Source organism: Gastrolobium bilobum, unplaced genomic scaffold (assembly GCF_033153095.1).
Source record: "Gastrolobium bilobum isolate Gb01-03AN ecotype WA unplaced genomic scaffold, APGP_CSIRO_Gbil_v1 utg1595, whole genome shotgun sequence".
NCBI lineage: Eukaryota > Viridiplantae > Streptophyta > Magnoliopsida > Fabales > Fabaceae > Gastrolobium > Gastrolobium bilobum.
Window position 1 is genome coordinate 294027 of NW_026899397.1, and position 23990 is coordinate 318016.

Sequence of the window (23990 nt, forward strand, 5' to 3'; positions counted from 1 at the left end):
CTAAAACTATCAAGGCCCTCATAAGTTGAACTTTTCAGTGGACATGCTAACATATGAAACTTTGTTTAGGAAGTTGATGGGTAGAAATGAAGGTCAACAATCATTCCTTTCAGAGAGTCAAAGAGAACATTCTCATCTCAATGGGAAAAGTGGCAGTGCTTCAGAGACTGAGATCAATCACCAAGAACATAATGTTGTCCAAAATCCTTTACACCCTCAATCTATAGCTGCAAAACCACACAAGTATTTAACAACAATAAAATTTTTGTGTATTTACATTTTACCACTGAGAATGACTCTCACATATACTTGCTTCCATCTTCAAAAGGATTCTCTTTCCTAAATTGTCGTGGAAGATGAAAAGGTTTTCTTAGTCAGATTTAACATATATACTCATGTAAAAGAAATTAATTTGATGCAAGCAATCTTTAACCAAACCTAGGGTTCTCCACTGAAAGAACAGAGACGAATAGGAAGAGTGAGAGACAAAAAAAAAAAAAAAATTTGGACCATTTCTCGATTTGTGCGTGTCATCCTTGCGCAGGGGCCATGCTAATCTTCTCTGTATCGTTCCAATTTTATCGGATGTCCCCGAAGGGACACTCCCTGTCTGTGACCTCTGCTATATATTCTGACAAAATTTTGTGTTATTAAGCAATGTGGGACTTCTGACAATCCAGTTCAGGTGCCGCAACCAAAACGATAGAGGATTTCTCATACACCTTTCGCTCAAGTTCTTAGCACAGACCTTTCACTCGGTAGCAGAGAAAAAGAAGCCCGTGCTTGAAAGAGGAACAGAAAATCTGGGATCGAGACTTAAAGAGATATTTGGTTAACATGTAAAAAATCATTTTGGGTAGTGAGGTCAGGAATGCAAGGTGATCGAGTTGAGACAACACTGATGGTATGAGAATCAACTTTCAAATTTTGAATCGCATGCTCTTACTCTTACCTATCATAATGAATCAAGAGATCAGTCACCATTGGACCAGTTCGTTCATGCATTAGGTAACCCACTTAACGTATGTTTCATCAGTCTAGCTTACAGTCAAATATGTTAACAAAATTGAACAAAAGATAAGCAATGCTTCAATGCCCAGATCTGAGAAAGTCAAAATAGTAAGTGATTTGTGAAAATAAAAAATTGATTGGATATATATGGTGGACTACCAGATGTTTCTGTGGAATCTGAGGAAGATCAAGCTACTAGAAATTAAGGCCAAACAAGGAAATCTGAAACTATACATATGTTTTAAATGTGGGGTTGAAAACAAGTTGACACCAAAAAATGAACTCGTGTGCGATTAGAGCATAGCACAAGAAGGAATTACTTGCTCATGAACCAAGTAAATAACAAGCACAAGTAATATCCAGTAATTGTTAGCATAAAAAAATTTATGTGTATTTACCTTATAGCATAGTCTTGTTTCATGTACCTTCCTATGTCAGCTTAATTTTTAAGGAGAGTTAGTACTTGACAGTGCTCTCATTAAAATACGTTTATGATGTTGTTACAATGCAGCATGCATAGGGGCAAGTAAGCAATCCTTAGCCCGCCCCACATGCTTGGTGGCAAGGCACATGTTCCAGGTTATGACTCGAATGTGTGCTACATATCTGCATGGGACTGATACTCTCAACTATAGATTTTGATCTAATTTTTTTTTATGACATAATAAATTTAATCTGACCTTACAAAATCACTTTTATATAATCTGTTATATTTTTAGTGAATCAACTTACTACTCTCATAATATGTAAGAATTTCTCCTTTATATATATTGCACACTTCAATGAACTTAACTACTTGGAATGCAAGGATATAAATGCAGAATCCAAAATTTATCAAAGATAACGGAAAAGTGGTTTCGCAAGTGTTCCACTTGAAAGGGTAGATGCTGTCCTAAATATTTTCATAGAGCAAAAAGAAAGTGAACGAATTAAAGAAAAAGGTGTTTGCAAGTGTAGAGCCACTTGATAGGGTAGATGTTTGAGTCAAGCCTCACCCCTGCTTTGTAGGAGGGCCGAGTCGAACCCCTGACCTGGAACACCACGGTAAGCAAGCTTATCGCTGAGCTAGGCCGGCCCTTCTTTTGTCAAAATGGAAGATGACCTAAAAATTTAAATAATGAGATCATGCATCAAAAGCTACATTTTGTAGCTCTCTAATAAATTTTTGTGACCATTCTAGAGATCCTTAATTTAGTTTTCCATATAGCTAGATGCTCATGAGGCTCAGACTTGAGTGGCAACCTCATACCAAGTCTATAGCTTATATTATCCACTCGAACTCAAAACTTGTTTTAAGAATATAGCTGTTGTTTATTCTTAGCCTCTTATCTAACTGCATCATTCGGAAAAGGAGATTAAAATTTGCATTTAAAAAAAACCTAATTCATAGCATAACTTTCTGTTTTCTTTTTGCTGCAAAACCTTGCCTCCATAAAAAATAAATGTTATACTCCTCAATTGTATGGTACAAATACAAATATAAATCAAAGGCTCGGTGATTGAAATAACCAGGGAAGGTCCAAAAGGAAGATTTTCTAATAATTAAAAATGAAGACAGATTAGTAACTAAGCAAGATGTTTGGTTGCACAGTGTCAATGCCAAAACTATTACGTTTCAGCCAAAGCAGACATGAGACAAGGAGACCAAGAGAATGAACTGAAGAAATTTTTACACTCATCATTTGCAGAAGTTTACACTTGTTTATTTTTTGTTCATATTGCTGCGACAAATATTATACACTTTGGTTTTATACAATCTTATTTTAGAGCAGCAACCTGGTCACAGAGAACATGATATCATTGATCATGGATTTTGAACTTGAAAGGTTCTAAGCCCATCAAAAGTAAGCCTGAAATTGGAACACCCTTCATTCAATTAGAAGTCTTGACCCTCCTGAATATGTTCTGGACTTCCTGCTACATAATTCAAGAGTCCTTCACCAGTCTTTTCACCATGATCTTCAGTTGAGAGTTTTGAAACCCCTCCAAAGGCTATTATTGTGATCAAGAAGACAGTGGTGGAAGCAAACAAAGGCCAAAAATAGGCCAGAATGGTCAGAATTCTTGGGGCTGCATACAAGAGCAAGAAAAATGATAGTGGAACAACTATTGCTACGGTGATATAGTATCTATATTGTAGAAACTTTTCAGATACAACCATGGCCCCTAGAATGAGTACTTTAACTCCAAAGAGAGAGAGAGAGAGAGAGAGAGAGAGAAGAGGGGGAAGGAGGAGGAAGAATGGGAAAGAGTGTGGTTATTTCTCCTTTAACAAGTTTAGTGTTAGCAAGTATTTATATAATATATCTGAAGAGATTCTCTGTTGGAAATAAAGGTCTCAGTGATTTTCAAAGTGCACATATGTTTCCCAAAAATGTCCTCCCATTCAGGTATACTAAGTTGACTCAAATAGGTAGAGTCTAAAATTCAAAATCTATCTTGTGCAGTAAAATTCATAAATATATAAATTTCCCTGCACAGAACATAATTAGATGACAAAGTTCCCTCCTCAAACTACCTAAAATTCTCTCCTCCATTAGATAATCTCACCACAAGACAAACTTTCAAATGAGATAAGGAAGATGACATAACAGTGATAACACTAACATCATTTGCATTTGAGTAGTGACTCTAAAGGTTCTCATGGACGGCCAGGATAAGGGAAGGGATAGCCTATCAATAATTGTTTTCTGGACCAATTGTGAAGGGCATATTAATCCTTAAAACAAGTTGATGGGATACTTTTGGTATAGATTCTTTGTCAAATTCTTGATTGGTCGGTTTGCAGTGTCCTTTTTGGAAGTGGATGCTTTTCATTCGGAAATATTGAATGAAGATTAGTCTTAGGGGAAAGGCACAGCTTCTTATTCTTCTATATGGTGATGTGTATCAAGAACTGATAAATTAATCAATGAACATTCCAATGTCATTTGAGCTAACTTTTGTTCTTCCTTTGGAATTAAGGTTTCTTTAAGCCAGAGACTGTCATCACCCCCACACGATTTTTCTGATTTTAACATCTACTTCAGAACCTGAATGCTGAATGTGCTACTTCTGTAACAATTGCTATAGCAGAATTTGCAGAGCTGAAGTTAAAGGAAATGCAAACCATAATAATTGTGTAATTGTATTAGCGTATATAGACTTAATTGTAAATTATATTAATATTTAAAAGTAATTTTAATTAACAGTGAGTTTGGTATTAAGTGATTTATGTTTTAATACCTTTATATGAATGTTTAGCTTAGCCAATTCTTATTTGACCATTAGTCTCAAATGCAAGCCAAACAACATAAAATATAATAGAATTGGTTTTGAATGAGTCAAATTCACACGTTTGAGTTGGACAAACGCCCAACCGAATACACACTAAGTAAAGCCATAAAATACATTCAATTAAGTAAAAATACCTATGTCTTCTTTTTGAAGGTGAGATTCAAATTTCTAAAAAAATTGCAATGGTATTGGTACAGTTATTTAAAATGATATTTATGCAAAAGAGTGAGAGAGATTGATTTTTAATTAGTTAATTATTCTTAAGTGCCTGTTTAGCATGTCTTATTTTTAACTTCTCTTATAATTAAAAACAGAAGTTTAGCCAAACATATTTTCATAAAAAAAAAAGATTATATAAAGAGTTTTTTTTATAAATAAAAAATTAAAAGCTAAAAGCTCCTTTTTTTACTCTTTATATTTATGTTATAATTTTACTCTTATTTTTATAAATTTTATCCTTTACTCTAATAATTAATTCTAATAATAAATTATTTTATTTTCCATCCTTTAAAATAATCAGAGAAACTATATATAATTGCCAAATAAGTTTTAAATTTATTTTTTAAATTCTCTTTTTTAACTTTAGTTTAAAAGTGACTTTTAAGATGTCAAATAGGCTCTAAATCTATATTAACGACTTTTGATACAAAAGACAATGCATCGCACACTTTGAGGTAAGAGGTAACCTTCAATCTCATAGAGGAGATGAAATTTGTGACTCATTTTGAGGTAAGAGGTAATCTTCAATCTTATGAAAGGAATGACAAGAAGAGATAAAGTCAATCACCAATGAGACACAAACCAAAGTTTTCATTTCCTTCTGATACATGTACTCATCTAACTTAAGTTCGGACTGAGATTTTGTCATAGGAAACCTAAGCCCACCAAAGAGTTGCTTTTGTTCTAAGGATGATCTTTGACTTTGAGTCCATTCAGGAAACTTGGATATTTAACATCATTATCCATTGCATCAAGCAGAAACAGAAAGCTCTATTATCAAAAAAATTGATACTTTATTAAAATGAGAATGGGCTGAGTTTAGACATATTCAACCTGTAAAACCAGAAATGAGGCCCAATTACTAATGAATCTTTATTTACTTTTCAGTGCAAGCAATTTTTAGAATGGAAAAAAGTTGAATAATGATATATAGTGGCATGTGTGTGTGTGTGTGTGTGTCTGTTGTTCAAAATAAATATCATGACATTTAAATTATTATTATTCATATTAATAGAAATACATAAAAGTTTAGAATATAAATTTGTGCTAATAATTACATCCCTCTTTAAAGGTCAACTTATGATTAGAAAAAATATTAAAACGTTGTATTATGTTTTTGTTCTATTTTTTCACTTCGCAAAATAATACAATCATCACAATGATGTTTACCATCAAGGATTAGGACTAAAGGGAAGTTGAGGGCACTTGTCTTCCTTTCTTTGTTCTCCATGCTTTCGCATTACAATTGATGGATACAAATATAAACATCCCTTTCTACAACTACCATTACGCGTAGAGGTTCTAAACTAGTATTATCTTATCAGTTATGTTAGAATGAATATTAATATTATAATGTAAGTGGCTTTTCTTATTTTATATATATATATATATGAGAGTTCCTCTTTTTATTGGTTGAAATCATAGAGTATGTTTATAATAATAAGAAAGATGTTGTATACCTGAATAGACGGATGTGAAACTATACATCCTTAAAACCAACAAATTAAATCAAACAAAATCTTTAGGTTGTATTGGGTTCAGGTTCAGCCTAAGTAGATAGCCTTGAATATGAATATTTATTTTAAGTTTTCTATAAAAAAATATTCAATATGTTATCCGCGTCCATTTCAACCTCCCCTTTGAACAATACCTAGCAGAAGAATTTAGGCCTAAGCCCACCATGTACATATACTGTTAAACAATATATATATATATATATATTTTGGTACAGAAACAATATATATTTTAAATTCAACTCTTTTTGTTTCTGGTTAGCGATATTATATTGTAAATCTACCAACACAAACAAATATAAAATATATGACACAAATAAGGGTGATAAACGAAACATGAGCCTTTCAGCGGCCTTGGCTTCGGCTCGTGAAGGCTTAAGCTTATATGTCTAAAATTGATTGTTGAAATAAGACTATGACTTGTATAAAAGCTCGTTTAATAAAAAGGTCTCATACTTCAATTCAAAAGCTCGGTCTTAGAGCCTCTCATGCTGGTTGTTATATTAATTTATATTTATATTTTATATTTTTTATACTATTTGTAGTAGCTCTCTCTCTATCTCTCCTCAATCCATTTCATCTGATTTTATTGGTTAAATAGGTTTTTTGGATGATTTTATACTGTTTGGATATACATTGAATTTATGAATATTTATGCAATTACTAGTGTTGTTGATTGTATATTCTGTTTTGATAAATTTTTGTTATCTTGTTTTTTTCTACACAGGCTAATAGGCTAAACCAGACTTTTATTTTTTTGTAAATAAGTCAGGCCACATGCCGATAATTATATTCATAACAGGTAACAGGCTTGGTCAGACTGACATATTTAAACATAGACTTAACCTTTTAAAATCAAAGCTCGGCTCGGCCCGTTAACACCTAGACACAAACGGAACCACCGTAAGCTTAGCATGATCCTCTTTTCATCACATCACTACCAAACAATTCTTAGTAACAGATAAATTCAATTAAGAAATCATTAAATTCAATTATATTTCATCAAAAACCCTTTTGACTGTTTTTTTAATGGTTATTTATCAGGGTTTGTACGTAGTTCTCTTCTCCCGCATCACTTTTAGGAGGAGTTTAAAGCTTTAATCTTGGACCCGCTCTGAATAGGACTAGTCGCGAAGCGATGAACCGATTGAAATATTCTTCAAAAAAAAAAAAAAATGATTTTTTTTAAAGTATTTTTATAGTGATCATTGGTTGTTGGTAAAGCCTTCCATTTGTTGTCACCATCCAAACAAAACAAATAAAAAACACCTGATATATTTGGCTTTGGCTTTATGTGCGGAAACCCCTTTTTCTAAACTTTATTTTATTATTATACTTTTAAGCAAAGATGACAACTTCTCCAAATATTGATCCAAAATTATTTGTTCTTTGAAGCCACTTTAGTTTGTTGCTTTCAAATTTGAGTCATGAGTAGTCACGGTCTTTTCTTAGTGACTTTCACCAAGTAAAAGAGAAATGATCTATGAACGTTTTTAGCGCTTAAGCAATAAAATAGTCCAAAGTGATATCCTTTCATTGACAGAAATTGAATCCGACAAGTTAGGAGAGTTAAATTTGAAATGAATTAGTGTGTTTGCCAAAAAAAAAAAAGTTACTTGTTTTCTTTCCTTTCTTGAGAGTTTTTCCACAGCAAGTCAAGAACTTAAAAAAGAGTCTTACCCCATAATAACCTCAATCACGTTGATTTGAAGGTTATGTAAAAGAACCAAGTTAAAACTAATTTATTTTTTTTATAGGATCTTATAAGTATGCCTACTTTATACACCACTAACTCTTATTGTCTTATTTGTGAGGATCCTTTATATCTCAGATTCTCAATACTAATTGAGACTGAAGCAAAATGTTTCATCAGAAAAACAATGATTGAAAGGATAATTCTGCAACCAACTAATGCACTATTTCGTTATTCTGCAATAGATTGAAGCTGAACTTTACTGGTCCCAAATGAATGTATGTTTAAAAAAACAGGAATTATTGTTTTAGAAGCGAAAGTACTGAATTGGGACTTGATTAAAAAAACAGGAATTTTTTCGTTATTCTACCAAATGTTTACACATCCAATATACCCCAACAAAGAAAAACAAAATAGACAAAACAAAACAAAACGAAAAAAACCAAAAGTAACTTGATTAACCTTGCTTTTAAGTTTAATCAAGTGCAGATTAGGCAGAGAGGGGATAGGGGGAGGTTACGGACTTAACTGACTCATTATGTCATTATCATAATAACTGATAAGAATGGTAATTAAAAGTTTTGTAGAGTGTATCATTTTCGGTTTAAAATTTTTGAAATATAGAATGAAAAATAACATTAAGGAGAAGAAATAGAAAGAAAGTAACCGTTACTATTTGTCAAGTTTGCTTCACTATAGGGGAAGGCCATCCCTCTATTTGCGGTCAATTCCTTATAAGAATGAACTTTCTTATTTTCTGCCATAAACCTCTCTCTCATTATTATTATTATATATTGCCCTGTGAGAACCTTCATCTGTTGTTGGGAGTTTTAGACTCAGCCTTGCCAGTGCATTTACCAGCACCAGAAAAGAAAACCAAAGGAAAAATACTATACTATATATACTCATTGAACACCCCTCATTTGTTCTTGAACTCAGCCTATCTGTGTGAGCATTTGCAAGCCCCAGGAAGAGGAAAATGGTGACATGTGAAGAACTTTATGGTGGAGAAGAGCTTCCTCTTGTCCAACCAGACCCTGTGGTGTTGGAGATTGATCGTTTGCAAAACCAACTTATAGGTTCATATCTATGTTATATCATCATTTTTTTTTTCTGCTACAATATTTTTCCTTTAAAGTTGGCTTTTCAGAGTCTGATCATGTTCTTGCACGTGAAACATCAATGGGATTGACTCAATTGTGTCAAGGAGCAAGATTCTAAAAACTTAACCTTTTAAGTGAAGCAGTATGTATGGATTTTATGTCAAAGAATTAAACTTTCAAAACTGGGTTTGTGGGTTTAGTACTAATTTTTAGTCTCTTATAGTCTTATTATTATAAATTGCTTGAAGGGAAGGCTTTGGTTTGATTGGTAAGAAACTAGAAAAATCATGCATTTTTTGTTTGTTTGTTATAGGGTAAGAATAATTTTAAGTGAACACTTTCACTAAATTCATACTTTTTTAAAGTAAGAAAAAGAAGTGATTTTTTTTTTTTTTGCCCCCTTAAAAAATTGATCCTCTAGTGTTAGAAATAAGGCAAATTATATAAGAGAATAGAAAGATACCTCAAAGGAGATGGGGTTTAAAAAAATTCATGGATGTTTGTTTGTCACCATGGTTAATGTGTAAAAGAAAATTCAAAGGTTATATGGTTTTTTTTTTTTCACACATCTTGATTCTTGACTAATAAGTGATAATGGTTGCCGCGACAATATAAAATAGGGGGCAATCAAACATACTAAACATATTTCTAAACTAAAAACTTGAGATTAGTGTGCCACAACTTATGGTTTATTCGCCACTGTTGGATCACGTTCTCGTGGTGTGAACCTCGGTGTTTCATATTGGGAAAATACTTTATAATGTAGTTGGAGAAAGAAACATGAGAAAGTATTTCTCTTGCCACATATACATCACTTTATGTGCTTTATATGATCGGATATTTATTTTTTTTATAATTTCTTAATGGCGTGTTTGTCCGAAAATTTCCCCTCTTTTGTTAAAAGAAAAATACAGAGAAATAAATAGCCCTGCCATATTATATGTTGGAGGTTATAGGTGTGAGAGAAAAAAGGTTAAAAGGTGTTTGAAATATTACACAAGAGACATCAGAATTTGAAATTAGAAAAAGATAATGCAAGCCATTAGACTTTAGCCCATATGAGCTCAAATAACCATGCTTTCACCTATTGGGTTTGTATGTGAACATATTATTGGATTATAAAGTTATATGCTTTATATTTCGTTTATTTCATTTATTATCTCATTCCAAGGAAATTATGGTTTTCTTTTATGGACATGAATCCCTTTATATATATTTTCTTTGAAGTTATGAGAAAGAAAGAGAAAAAAAATTATATGATAGAATTCATCGTTATTTATATAGAGTTCATTAAACTCATTTTTATGCCTTTTTTTCTGAGATGGAACAAGAGACAAGTAACATGATCCAAATCCATTTTCTTTTTGTCCGCACCAAAATGAAAAAGATACTATAGTATTAGAATGTCCTTTTCTACTAGCTTTAAATCAATGTTCCATCTACAAAATTAAAACTAAATTTTAACCCCATTGCAGAAAAGGTTAAGGAACTGGCAACTTGCCAGGGTGAAATCAAGTCCTTAAGGGCAACTGAAGCTCAGAAGGACAAGGCCATAGAAGAGGTATTTCTTTTGAGTAAAAATTGATCTATTGATATTTAGTTTTATTTTATTTTATTTTTACACATTTATTGGATTAAAATCATGGGTATTCTACCTATCTTTCTTTCTGCCTACCTTTGCTTACCACTCTGTAGCACTATTAGATCAGAATCTCAATAGTAGAGATAAATGATAAAGGTTGTTGAGATTCTGATCTAATGGTGTTGGAGAATGATAGGGAAAGATAGGCAGAAAAAGAAGTAGGTAAAATAACCTATCCCTAAAATCATATATTTCTTTTAGATGCAGCTACTAGCACTCTCCCTAGTGCAGATTCAGATGCACTGCACATTTTTTTTGTAAATAACAAGATATATAAACTTCTGTGTTACTAAAAATAGCTGTAATTATCTCTCCAATTCAGCTGAGAAATGAAATAAGCAAACTGGATGAGAGACATAGACTTAACGAGGATCATCTTAAACACAAGGTACACTGAACTGGTACTAGTTTATCTAGGAAGTTGGAACCATGTCAATCAATGCTACTTGCTAAAATGCATATTCTTCAAAATCTGTTCATATGCAGAATCTAGAAATCAAGAAACTGACAGAAGACAAGAAAGATGCATTGGCTGCACAATATGCTGCAGAAGCAACTCTTAGAAGGGTACATGCAGATCGAAAGGAAGATGATTTTGTTGCAATTGAGAGTGTCATTACTCCTCTTGAGGCTGAGATTAAGATGTATAGAAATGAGGTACTATGAAATTCCCACCAAATATGCTTTTTTTTTTAAAGGAAATAATGACAACAAAACATGTAAATTGTGCACAATGACAATAGTAACATCCATTTTGTCTTCAGATTACAGCACTACAAGAAGATAAGAAAGCTTTGGAACGACTCACTAAGTCAAAAGAGTCAGCTTTGCTTGAAGCAGAGAGGATTTTAAGAAGTGCACTAGAGAGGGCTTTAATAGTTGAGGAAGTTCAAAATGAAAACTTTGACCTCAAGAGACAGATTGAGATCTGCCAGGCATATTTTTTATGTTTCCATTTTCACATTTAGTTTCTATAATGAACTGTAAGTAGCTCAGCCAATTTACAACTTCCATGAACAGGAGGAGAACAAAATCTTAGAGAAAACTAACCGCCAAAAGATTTTGGAAGTTGAAAAACTAAGCCAAACCATTCATGAACTTGAGGAGGTCATCTTATCAAGTGGAACCACTGCTAATGCCATTCGTGATTATCAGCGACAGATTTCTGAATTGCAAGTAGGCATAACTTATGGCTAATGGCATTCTGAACTTATATTTGGATAATGAAATTCTGCTTTCTGGTTGATCTATGTAGTAACATAGTTTAGCACAAATTTTCAGGAGGAGAAGAGGACACTGGAGAGGGAGCTAGCAAGGGTAAAAGTTTCAGCCAACAGAATTGCAACTGTTGTGGCTAATGAGTGGAAGGACGAAAATGACAAGGTCATGCCTGTCAGGCAATGGCTGGAAGAGAGAAGGATTATGCAGGTATATCTTCCTCTGAGAAAATTCTTTGGAGCTCATAAGGTGTTTCCTTCTCAACCTCAAAACACTACTATTTGTATTTTCTGTTGACACATCCTAGACCAATATATGTAGGCAAAAATAAATTTAAAAGATCCAAACTCCAATCAAGAAAAGCTAAGCTTCAAGTCCTAACTATATACTTTAAAATGAAGGTGGCAATTCAAAAGAAATTTTTTATCCTAAATTTTGGTTATTCAATTATGGCCAAGAAATTTTTATGATCAAGTATGTCCGTGCATATGTAGGCAGAGATGCAACGATTGAAAGAAAAGCTACTTATATCAGAGAGAACAGCTAAGGCAGAGTCACAATTGAAGGTTACCTATCTGTCTTCCAAGTTCCAAGTAAGTATATAAATTTTTTGCGGGTGACTAATGTTATCTGGTATTTTTATCAGGATAAACTGAAACTTAGGTTAAAAACACTGGAAGAAGGCTTAAAGCTTTTCTCAAGTCATCCGATCAATTCGAATGCGTTTTCTGGGTCTCCAAAAGCAGAAAGGTCTAACATCTTAAGTTTCCTAACGACCACCAGTGGACTAAGAAACAGATCAACATCACAACCAAGGGCATCTACTGTTGGAAGCTCTTTGTTCCAAAAGCCAAATATAAAAGGCAACACAGGCAGTGTTGCTGGGAACCTTAAGCAGGGTGGCACTATAAAAAAGAAATACGGTTCTGCAGAAAATGTGTTGAAGAAAGGTATATGGGCATCAAGAAATAAAGTTGCTGATAGTGGTGAAAAGGAAAATGAGAAGCAGGGGAACCCGGGCATGAGTTTAAACAAATGCAATGATGAAAGAGAAGCAGCAGAAATTAAAACCAGTGTTGATGTTGACTCTAAAAGCAGTAGTAGTAATGATTTAGGCAGCAATGATATGATCTCAGGTTTTCTATATGATAAGCTTCAAAAAGAGGTCATCAATTTGAGGAAATTTTGTGAAATTAAAGACAGTAGTTTGCACACTAAAGATGAAGAAATAAAGGTAATAGTAACAGCTAGCCCCAATCCCCACCCCTCCCTTTTCTCACATTGAACTAAAGATAGGAGTATGCTTTTCAGATGCTCACAAAGAAAGTTGATGCACTGACAAAGGCTATGGAAGTAGAATGGAAGAAAATGAAAAGAGAAGCAGCTGCTAGAGAGAAGGAGGCTGCATCAGCAAAATCAGATGATAACAGGAAAAATAGAAGCTCAAACTCCTCTAAAAGGTTCTGTAACTTTTCCTTTTCAAGTGTTTGATACCTGTTACTGTTAACTGTCATGTTTGTCCTGTTTGTCAAATACTAGACCTCAATGTTGTTATAAAATTACTGCAGGGTGATGAAAGAACATTGAAGATTCTTTATTTAGAGAAAATTGAAGGCAATTTATTTATGCATGGCATCTTGTGGTTTTTCTTTGTAAATAAAAAACCAAATTCAGTGAGGTAATGTTGAAATAAAATTCCACTGGTGTAAGGGAGTTTGAGATCTCACTCTGCAAATATTTATATGTCTTCTATATTTAGATAAATGGTATCTTCTGTGCTCTATGATTGTGATTTTTACATACTAGCCAAGTTTGTCAAATGCATCAGCAGGGAGATGAAACATTATGAACACTCGGAAAAAAAAAATTGAATTTTATGTCCGCATTATGTGTATTAAAGAACGTATTTACCAAAGATGGTTGTTAAGAAGATTATTCCTAACTGATTTCGAGACTCATTATTGAGTATAGAAATTCTTAATGGTATGACTATAACATCACCTATAATTGAGCAATAAGGATATGTATCTACCTGTAGCAATCATGGATTATTACAAGCCTTTTAAGAATATATCTAAAACAAACTGAGAACGAGCAGATTCTACACTATCTTGTCTGTAATGGAGAAATAGCAAGGATGAATTCAGCCAGTAGTATCACTTAAGCAATAGAAATTGACAAATATCATATGCTCATTGATTCATCCTAGAATGTGAACAACAGCCAGCATTCACTACTCCTACAGTATGAATGAAAAACTCCTAAACCTGAAGAAAACAAAAGAGGATGTACAGTGAGAGGCTTTTCTTTTCTCTTTTCTTCCCCCTGCTGTTACATTTTTAAAAAATTGAGTAGGTAAACATCCTCAATTTCCTGAACAAATACTGACCTAACATCTTTCAGGAAATTTTGCAAAAACTATAAATAAAATTTGTTGCACATTTGATGATAAGAAGGCTTAAAATCCCACCACCCTACCATTTAACAGTTCTGCACCTCTTCAATGGTTGGTAAAGAAGGCAACCACTTTGGGCACCCTCGCAACCCAGAACTTTGCCTGACACGGGCAACTCTTCTTTTGGATTGGAACTTCATTGATCCACTTAACATCAATTCCAATTGTTCTAAAGTCACCACAATCTTCACATTCCTAGTCTTCAGGTTTCTGTTATCAGTTATCCTACAAGGTACCAAAAGCTTACCAGATTGCCTCATGAATGGTGCAAGATGGTGAAACTCCCCATTCTGCAGCTTCATACTCACCAGTTTGTAACGTTCACAAGAAGCAGAGTTCATCTTTTCCACTGGCACAGAGGTATCAACCTCTGTTTCTCTTTCTTCATCTAGAGTAGCTCTGGCTTGCTTCTTTGGTTGAGAATGACAAACCATACAGTTTCCCATTGTGCATGATCAAATGAACAGAGACTCTAACCATTATAAAGAGAGGGTTGGGTCAATTTTACATTGGAGGATATTTTAACGTGCAAGCCATCACTGACCACATCGCTTTTGTTCTAATTTTGACTTCTTTTTAAAATATACACAAGAGTTTCGTTCGGCCGAAAAAAGTTAAAAGGGGTGTGACTGGAAGCACTTGAAGTTCCATGCCGACTTCTAAAATATTGTTCTTACAAAAGTCAGAAGCCCTTTCTTAATTCATTTTTTCTAATCTTTTGTCAAGAAAAAAAATACAAATTCAAACCATAAACTCAAAGTCAATCCCACATATAAAAAAAGTAACCAAAAAAGGTCAACAATCTCATGTTCAATAAAAAGGTCAACCTCATTCCTGCCGGCATCTTTTTTCTTTTATTTTTCTTTTTAAGCTTTTTGGGGAAAAAAGAATAAAAATTAAAAAAAAAAAAAAAAAAACTGAGTTGCGCACGTAATATAATTTGGAAGAAATTCACACCTTCCTAGATCACTGAACAGCTAGCCATTACACTAGATACTAGTATCAGGCCTTCATTCCTAATATAAGACATCCAAAATAAAACATATATTATTTTCTGAATCTACCCAAAATTTCCTCACAAGGTAAAGGAAAATGCATAAAAGCTACATCCTACATGGCACAAAGTTGCCTAAAACAACATTATCAATGAGGAAGAGTCATTCTTGGAACACCTAAAATGCTGGAGTTCGAACCAACAACTATTTCAGTTGAACTCCTAGACTGCAGCCATGACTTGGCTGCTACATTTGTAGTGAAAAACCAACCAGGCTTATCAGTAGCCTCATGGAATGGAGCATTAAGTTCCTTCAGATGTGATTCAAATACACTAGCAAAACCTTTATTTGAAAACTTGTGTTTTCCATGCCCAGTATTGATTTCAAGTACCGTTGGAAGCTCCTCCCCTGATTCTACAGCCTTAGACAAGTCATTTATCCAAGCATGTAAGGCAGTAAGAGCAGCTCCAAACGAAAGTTTCTTTAGATGCAAAGACCACTTTGTTTGAGACCTGGACTGTATATCTGTATATATCCCAAGCTTCAGCCCCAGGTCCAGAAGGTCAAGTGCTCTGTTCGGCACATTGGAATTGATACAAAGATCAATTAGACAATTGCAAAAGGACTTCTTTACATCATCATCAATTGATTTAAAAAGTTCTGATGCTTCCTTTCTAAAATCTCCATCACCCTCTCGCTCTTCCACAAAATATCTTACCAAAGAACCAACCTTTGGATTAGCCTTCTCAATGCAATCTGTTATCTTACCAAGTTCTTCTTTTGGTATTTGAGTCATAACATTCAGAAGACAATCACAGAAGCGATCATCAGGACTGATGCCCAAATCCAAGAGTTGATTAAATATCTTCACAACATCATCAGTTCGCTTGGCTTTTCCATACATCTGGACAAGTGATGTCAGAACAAAAATATTAGGCTCAAACCCACAATTGATCATTTCATTCAACATTGCTTCTGCCTCTGAAACTTTCCCAATGCAGGAATACATGTTAATCAAGGATGAGTATGTAATCCTGTCTGGCCGGCAAGTCCAAGAACTTTTCATGTCTTCAAAAATTTCAACACCTTTATCTGCGAAGCCAACATCAGCACACATGTCAAAGAGCAAGTTATAGAGGACTGTAGTCATATCCTTTCCCTTTTCCTTCATTTCCTTATAAACACTCAGAGCATCTTCACTACATCGTGCTCTACAATAGGCTTGTAAAAGAGCTGCATAGGTTGCCCAATTTGGTGAAAACCCATTTTTTATCATCTCCTCATATATAGTCTTGGCCTGCCGGGCCCTTTTAGCTCTTGCCATGGCATACAACAGAGTGTTATATGTTACCATATTAGGCTTGCCACCAAGAACCTTCATATCTTTGTAAACATTTAAGCATCCATCATAATTTCCTGACATCCCATACATCTTAATCAATGTTGAGAATGCTACCCTATCAACATGCCATTTCTCTCTCTTTGCACGATCATATAGGTTCAAAGCCACATCAACATTACCAATACGTGCATAAGCATATATCATAGATGAGCTTAAGTTGTTATCCGGTTCACACCCGAAGGAGGGCATCTTCTCAAACCACCTAACAGCCTCATGTGGCAAAGAACACGTGGCAGCACAGCTAATAATAGTTGAAAACGTAATGAGATTAGGCTTGACCCCACTTTGAAGCATTTCATCAAACAGCTTCTCGGCTCCTTCAAAATCCCCAATCTTCCTAAAAAGCTTCAGGGTCACATTATAAAGAATAACGTGCTTAGTGGGTTTAATCTTCCGCTTGAAGTATTCAACAGCAAGCAACGCAGTATCGGGATTCACCATGTTATCGAGAATACCCACAGCATCACTTTCTAAAACTTTGTCCCCTAAACCCTTCAGGATTTCAGAGACGTGTTGCTCGCTGGGATCGCACGAATCCATAGACTTGGCTAGTTTCACGAGAGGTGAGCTGCCATCATTAATTTTCTTCAGAAGCAGTTTGCCTCTGGGGCTTCTGGGATTGACCCAGATGTGAGTTTTCGATAAAGATGAAGACTTTGCATCTGGGTCCTCAAGTTTTGCATCTTCTAGAACAATAGAGTCTTGTAAGGATAAGTGGGTCAAGGTTTTGGATTGAGAACAGAATTTGTAGGAAGAAGAAGGGAAGTTCGGTAAAATGAAATTGCGCGAAGAATAAGAGAAAGAGATAGAAGTGGTGGTTATGGATTTGCATTCATGGAAGCCAGAAGAGGGAGAAGAACAAAGAGGGTAAGCCTGAGCCATTTTCCCTTTCTCTGTGAATACCCAACGCTGAATAGCCAAGTCTCACTGTTAAAAAATTTGGATATGGCTTGGAAAAGATACAAACTATTCTGTTTTTTTCTTTTCTTTTCTTTTCTTTTTCCTTTTTTTTTTCATTTTCTCCTGAATTTGACTATTTCACCTTTTTTTTAGATAATTAGATTATTTGCAATGGAATTGAGATATTTATAAAAATATTATACATTGGAACATGATCCATTTACAAATTTTTTTGAATTTTTTTACAAATTACACTGTATTCTCCCGGGAGAATATAGTGTAGTTTGTAAAAATTTGTATTCTCCTGGAAGAATATAGTGTAGTTTGTAAACAAAAAAAAATTTATAAATATAACTTGCCCCTTGTACATTATATGTAACTTAAATCTTGACATGCATTGATTACCCAAAAAAAAAAATCTTGGCATACATTGAATTTGAACTAATCTGTTATTAAGGAAACTAATACTTTCATATAAATTTTTTTGTTCTCGTATTCTCACTTAAACCATATTTATATATATTGTTGAGAAATATAATCCTATATTAGTTGTATGGGTAATTAATGTGAGGTTTATAAGGCATTGAGCACTCTCACCCTTTGAGCTAGTTTTTGGGTGGTGACCTCAAGGTTCTTAACATGGTATCAGAGAGCGTTCGAAATCTCACCACCTCCCACTTTCTTTGTAGTGGAATTTACATATCTAGGAAGACTTGTATGTTGTCCACCCTTCAAGCCTAGTGGGCTCTCGTGTGAGGGGGCGTGTTGAGAAATATAGTCTCACATTGGTTGTATGGGCAACTAATGTGAGGTTTATAAGGCATTGGACACTCTTACTCTTTGAGCTAGCTTTTGGGGTGATGACCAAAAAAATTATTCTTATTTTCCCCTTACAGGTATTTCATGAATGATATTGATAAGTAAGAGGGAAAACAGATTAAAAAAATAAATGATAATGATTTGACTTATATGAGTTATTTTTTTACAATGCATTACAATTTGGATCCTAAAAGGTTAATTTAGTGTTTAAAAGACTTGTGACATTAATTTAATATCAGAAATATACAACGTGACATTGGTTTAGTTTTTTAATAATAAAAAATGATATTAATTTGCTTACCAAAAAAAAATGATATTAATTTTAATTTTTGTCATAAAAATTTGCATTTATTTAGTTTGCCAATAATAAAAATTTACATCAGTATAAACTTAAAAGAATAATTTTAATATCTTTGAAAAATTAAATTAACATAACTTATCTTCCAAGAAATAAAGGGATATTAACATAACATTTTAGGGATCAAGTATGCTTTTTTTTTTTTTTTGGGTGAAACAAATATGCTTATTTACTCGTGCGGTAAACATAACTCTTTGTATAAATTTCATGAAGAAAATAATTTTAACTCACCTATTTATACAATCTTATAAGTATCTAGGGGAAATGCTATGAAATGGTTGAGCTCGTAAATGCTTGACAATTTCAAGCTTTAAATCAGCATAAATTTTAGGAATGTGAGTATTTTGTAATTTTTTTCAAAATCATTGTAAAAATTTAAAATATAACAATTATAATTTAGTAGAGAATATTACTATATAATAGTAGAGAAGAATATTTCTTAACGTGAGTGAATGAATCCCCCTATACTCCAATTTGCGTTATACGGGCACATGCAATTTAGAGAGACCCATGTAAAACACATTCTTCCTTGCTACAGATGCTCCCTAGCCATAGTGAGCTCTTCTTCCTATTCATGAAAATGGAGGATAAGAGAAGGCCTTACTTATCCTCCTTCATAGGACTGTTTCTGTATGTAAATGGCTTTATATATTGGATAGCACCTGTTCATGAATACCGTATTTATTTTGTGCCTATTGCTTCTTTACTGACTATCAAATGCATCTAGCTCAGCCGAAAAAGATTATAAACATCTATATCAAAGATTTCAAGCATAGCATGCCATCTATGGATATATTAATATAGATGCTTAGAGACGATGGATAGGTTTAAAGCATTCAGGTTTCAGTTGACAGGATGATGGTAACAACAACAAAAGCATACTACTGGAATTTCGGGTGCATTAACAAAGGAAAATTAAATTTAAGGCCAAGGTATAACAAATATGCAGCTTCCTATACCATGGAACAGCTGCAAAGAAATATAGCCACTACACTAGATACTTGTATAAGGTCTTCATTTACTCTATAAGACATCCAAAATTTTAATATATATATTGAATCTACTAATACAAAATTTCCTCAAAAGGAACAAGAAAATGCATAAAGCCATAAAAATAACAAGCCACATCGTTCCCTACTAGTGAATGGCCATTGTTGGAACACCTAAGACCGGAGAGTCCAAAGCAGCAACTGATTTGGTTGTACCCCTAGATTCCAGCCATGATTTGACTGCTGCCTTAGTAACCAAAAACCAGCCAGTCTTATCTGGAGCCTCATGGAATGGAGCATTGAGTTCCTTCAAATGTGATTCAAACACACTAGCCAAACCTTTGTCTGAATACTTGTGTTTTCCCTGCCCGGTATTAATTCCAAGTAGTGGTGGAAGGTCTTCCCCTGATTCCAAAGCCTTAGACAAGTCATTCATCCAAACATGCAATGCAGTCATAGCAGCTCCAACTGAGAGTGTCTTTAGATGCAAAGACCACTTAGTTTGAGATCTGGATTGTATATCTGTATATATCTCAAGCGTCACTCCCAGGTTCAGAAGGTCACGTGCTCTTTCTGGCACATTCAGGCTGAGACAGAGATCAATTAGACAATTGCAAAAGGGCTTTTTTACTTCAGCATCAATTGAATTAAAAAGTTCTGATGTTTCCTTTCTAAAATCATCATCACCCTCCTGCTCTTCCACCAAATGTCTTACCACAGACCCAAGCTTTGTATTAGCCTTATTAATGCTATCTGTTAGCTTACCAAGCTCTTCTTTTGGTGTTTGGGTCATAACATTCAGGAGACAACAATAGAAGCGATCATCTGGAATCATGCCCGAATCCAATAGTTGCTTAAATATTTTCACAACATCATCAGTTCGCTTTGCTTTTCCATAGCATTGGACAAGTGATGTCAGAACAAAAACATTAGGCTCAAATCCAGATTCGATCATTTGATTCAACATCCCTTCTGCCTCTGAAACTTTCCCGCTGCAGGAATATACGGTAATCAAGGATGAATATGTCCACCGGTCAGGCTGGCAAGTCCCAGAATTTTTCATGTCTTCAAAAATTTCAACAGCTTCATCTGCGCAGCCAACATCAGCACACATAGCTAAAAGCCCATTATAAAGATCTGTATTAATATCCATTCTGTTCTCCTTCATTTCCTTATAAACACTGAGAGCGTCTTTGCTAAATTGTGCTCTAGTATAGACTCGTAAAAGAGATGCATAGGTTACAACATCAGGTGAAACTCCATTATTTTTCATCTCTTTGTATAAAGCCTTGGCCTGCAGGGGCCTCTTAGCTTTCAACATGGCACCCAACACAGTGTTATAAATTACCACGTTAGGCTTCACACCAAGAACCTTCATTTCTTGGTAGACATTTAAGCATCTATCATAATTTCCTGACATGCCATGCATCTTAATCAATGCTGAGAATGTTACCCTATCAAGGGGCCACTTCTGTGTCTTTGCACGATCATATAGGTCCAAAGCCATATCAACATTATTAATACGCGCATAAGCATAAACCATAGTCGAGCATGTGATGCCATCTGGTTCACACCCAAAGTTGGGCATCTTTTCAAACCACTCCACAGCCTTACTGGGCAAAGAAGACATCCTAGCACAGATAATCATAGTTGAAAATGTAATGTTATCAGGTTTCACCCCTCTCTGAAGCATTTCATCAAACACCTTCTCAGCCCCTTCAAAATCCCTACACTTCCTAAACACCTTAAGGGTCACATTGTAAAGAATCACCTCAACGTCTCTAGTGGGTTTAATCTTGAGCAGAAAGTATCTAAGAACAAAGGGTGCAGTCACAGGATTCATCATCTTATCGAGAATAAACACAGCATCTCGTTCTAAAACCTTGTGCCCTAAACCCTTCAAAATTGTAGACACATGTTGCTCACTGGGATCGCACAAATCGAGAGACTCGGTGAGTCTGACAAGAGAACTGTACCTGGAACTAGACGATTTCTTCAAAATCTGTTTAGTTCTCGGGCTATTGGGATTGACCCAAATGTGATTTTTCGATGAAGAAGATGATTTTCCATCTGGGTCTTGCAACGACACGTTGTTGAGGCGGAGAAAGGTTTTAAATTGAAGCGTGACCCGTTTGCGGGAGGAAGCCAAGTTTAGAACTTTGAAATTGCGCGAAGAAGAAGAGATTGAAATCGAGACAGATTGGCGATCATGGAAGTGAGAAGAGTGCGAGGAGCAAAGACGAGATGCCATTTTTCTTCTCTCTTTCACAGCTTCAGACTCAGACTTTGGCATGTACAAAATCAAGTTCAAATTCTACCTATTTAAGAAAACTTAATAAATTTAATTTAAAGAGATAGTATATTATCTTACTTTGTTTTACATATTTCATATATTCATCGTCAATATTTTAGGAAGCATTTGGTCGAGGAATTTTTTTTTTATTCAAGAATCTCGATTTTCAAAAATATGATAAAAATATTCAGTTTATGATAATACCGAAAATTAAAATTTTAAAAAAATTCAGAAAATCTTAAAAAATGACACAGTACCAAACTCTCCCTTAAATCAAAACATGAAGGTAAATTAAAATTCTAATATAATAGTCAAATAAAGTAAATATGTTATTACTTATTACCAAAATAAATAAAAAAAGTAAATATGTAAAGAAGATAAGGTAGGCATAGTATCTCATCCCTAAATTAAATTAGAGTTTATCACATTACCGTGATCATGACTTGAGTTATTACAGATTAAGGACGAGTTTAATCAGAATTAACCTTGATTGACTTAGAACATAGCTTATTAAGAAGGGAGCGTCTCACTTTCTATGTTCACGTGGTTTTATTCTACCGAAATCAAATTAATTAAAAAATCGATCATATGTTATCAAAAAAAAATAAAAAAAATCGATCATACAAAATATATAAAATAAAATTAAATTAAAACATAGTAATAATCTAAATAAAAAATATATATATATAAATTATGTTCTATATTTGGTTAAATCAAGAAATTAAAAAAAAAAATATTATAGATAATAATTTGAGCAACTGAGCTACTTTTTGCAAGATGAATTAATTAAAGTACCATTAGATACACAAACGCTACCTGATTTCACGACTCAAAATGATTTATTTCCGTTTCCTCTTCTAAGAACGGGGCTTCTTGTTCTCTGCCACCGAGTGAAAGGACTGAGCTAAGAACTTGAGCCAAATGTGGATGTGAGATATCACTCATCGTTTTGGTTGCAGCACCTGGACTGGATTGTTTGATGTCAGAAGTCCCACATCGGTAAGTAACACACAATCTTGTCAGAATATATATCAATGCTTGCAGACAACTGTTGTCCCTTCGGGGACATCCGATAAAATTGGAACGATACAGAGAAGATTAGCATGGCCCCTGCGCAAGGATGACACGCACAAATCGAGAAATGGTCCAAATTTTTTTTGTTTTTCACTCTTTCTTCTTTCAATGGAGAACCCTAGGTCTGGTTAAGATTGCTTGCATCAGATGAATTTCCTTTACATGAGTATATATGTTAAATCTGACTAAAACGAAGTAAGATTTCGAAAACCTTTTTATCAGACACCAGAATTTAGGAAAGAGAATACTTAAAAGTCATTTTCAGTGGTAAAATGTGGAATGTAAATACCCAATCTTAATTGTTCAATATACTTGTGTAAGTATGTGTGAGAGGGATTGGCCCTTTCATGTGGGTTTTTCAGACCCATTTATTCTTGAGTTCAAGTTTTGGTTTTGGTTTTATTTATCATGTTTTAGTGAGATTTTCTCTGCTTAGGCAGTTGCTCAGTCGAGGCATCTCCATAGTAAGTGTTTTCACTTTGAAAGAATAATGATTCATTTATGTGTCTCTTTGGTCCCCTTCATTTAATTAGTAATGTTTAAAAAATCCTATCAAATGTAAAAAGAATTTTCCATTGCCAATTTAATGTTTTCCTGCTCAATTTTAAACTTGCAAATCTCAGTAGTTGTATGTGCTACATATGATCGGAAGTTATGTAATTCGATTTTAATGAATTTCAATGATGAAAAGAAGAGCTTCAGATATAAGGAAGGAAAATGAAAGAATAGAAGAAAAAAAAATGTATATACTTCTTCTTTCCCATGTCAAATAAATCTATGGCTAGACTTAAGAGGAGGAGATATTGGCAGGGAGAGAAGATGGAACATGGGATAGACAAAGGGAAGTAAAGAAGCTTCCCATTCTTACATAAGTATCGTCATTTGCATGGATTGGATGATCCCTTTCGAAATTGACTTTTGACATTGAAGTGCATTTGCAAAGCTAAGCATAACATGATAGGTGATTCTCATAGTTTCTTTAGTAGAGAGTAAAACATCCCTTCTTGGAGATCCTGATGTGCCCTGAAA

At 34.1% G+C, this 23990-nt stretch overlaps 3 protein-coding genes and 2 non-coding genes across 5 annotated transcripts; 2 read left to right on the forward strand and 3 right to left on the reverse strand.

Moving 5' to 3' along the window:
- Nucleotides 1-498: 498 nt before the first annotated feature.
- LOC133290327 (U6 spliceosomal RNA) lies at nt 499-601 on the reverse strand. The gene has a single exon (XR_009748628.1). It is a non-coding gene; the product is annotated as a U6 spliceosomal RNA (small nuclear RNA).
- An 8091-nt stretch (nt 602-8692) lies between these two features.
- On the forward strand, nt 8693-13274 carry LOC133290299 (microtubule-associated protein 70-5). Its single transcript, XM_061488382.1, has 12 exons — nt 8693-8792; nt 10292-10377; nt 10781-10846; nt 10945-11115; nt 11223-11393; nt 11479-11634; nt 11740-11886; nt 12171-12242; nt 12323-12509; nt 12627-12910; nt 12988-13136; nt 13245-13274. Exons 1-12 carry the CDS (start codon nt 8693-8695, stop codon nt 13261-13263), a joined length of 1608 nt encoding a protein of 535 aa, XP_061344366.1. The 3' UTR covers nt 13264-13274.
- A 1753-nt stretch (nt 13275-15027) lies between these two features.
- Nucleotides 15028-17553, reverse strand: LOC133290291 (pentatricopeptide repeat-containing protein At4g16390, chloroplastic-like). The gene has a single exon (XM_061488366.1). It carries the CDS (start codon nt 17408-17410, stop codon nt 15275-15277), a length of 2136 nt encoding a protein of 711 aa, XP_061344350.1. The 5' UTR covers nt 17411-17553; the 3' UTR covers nt 15028-15274.
- Nucleotides 17554-19672: 2119 nt separating this feature from the next.
- On the reverse strand, nt 19673-21847 carry LOC133290304 (pentatricopeptide repeat-containing protein At4g16390, chloroplastic-like). Its single transcript, XM_061488386.1, has one exon. The coding sequence runs from the start codon at nt 21843-21845 to the stop codon at nt 19743-19745; it is 2103 nt and encodes a 700-aa protein (XP_061344370.1). The 5' UTR covers nt 21846-21847; the 3' UTR covers nt 19673-19742.
- Nucleotides 21848-22940: 1093 nt separating this feature from the next.
- On the forward strand, nt 22941-23043 carry LOC133290328 (U6 spliceosomal RNA). The gene has a single exon (XR_009748629.1). It is a non-coding gene; the product is annotated as a U6 spliceosomal RNA (small nuclear RNA).
- Nucleotides 23044-23990: the final 947 nt, after the last annotated feature.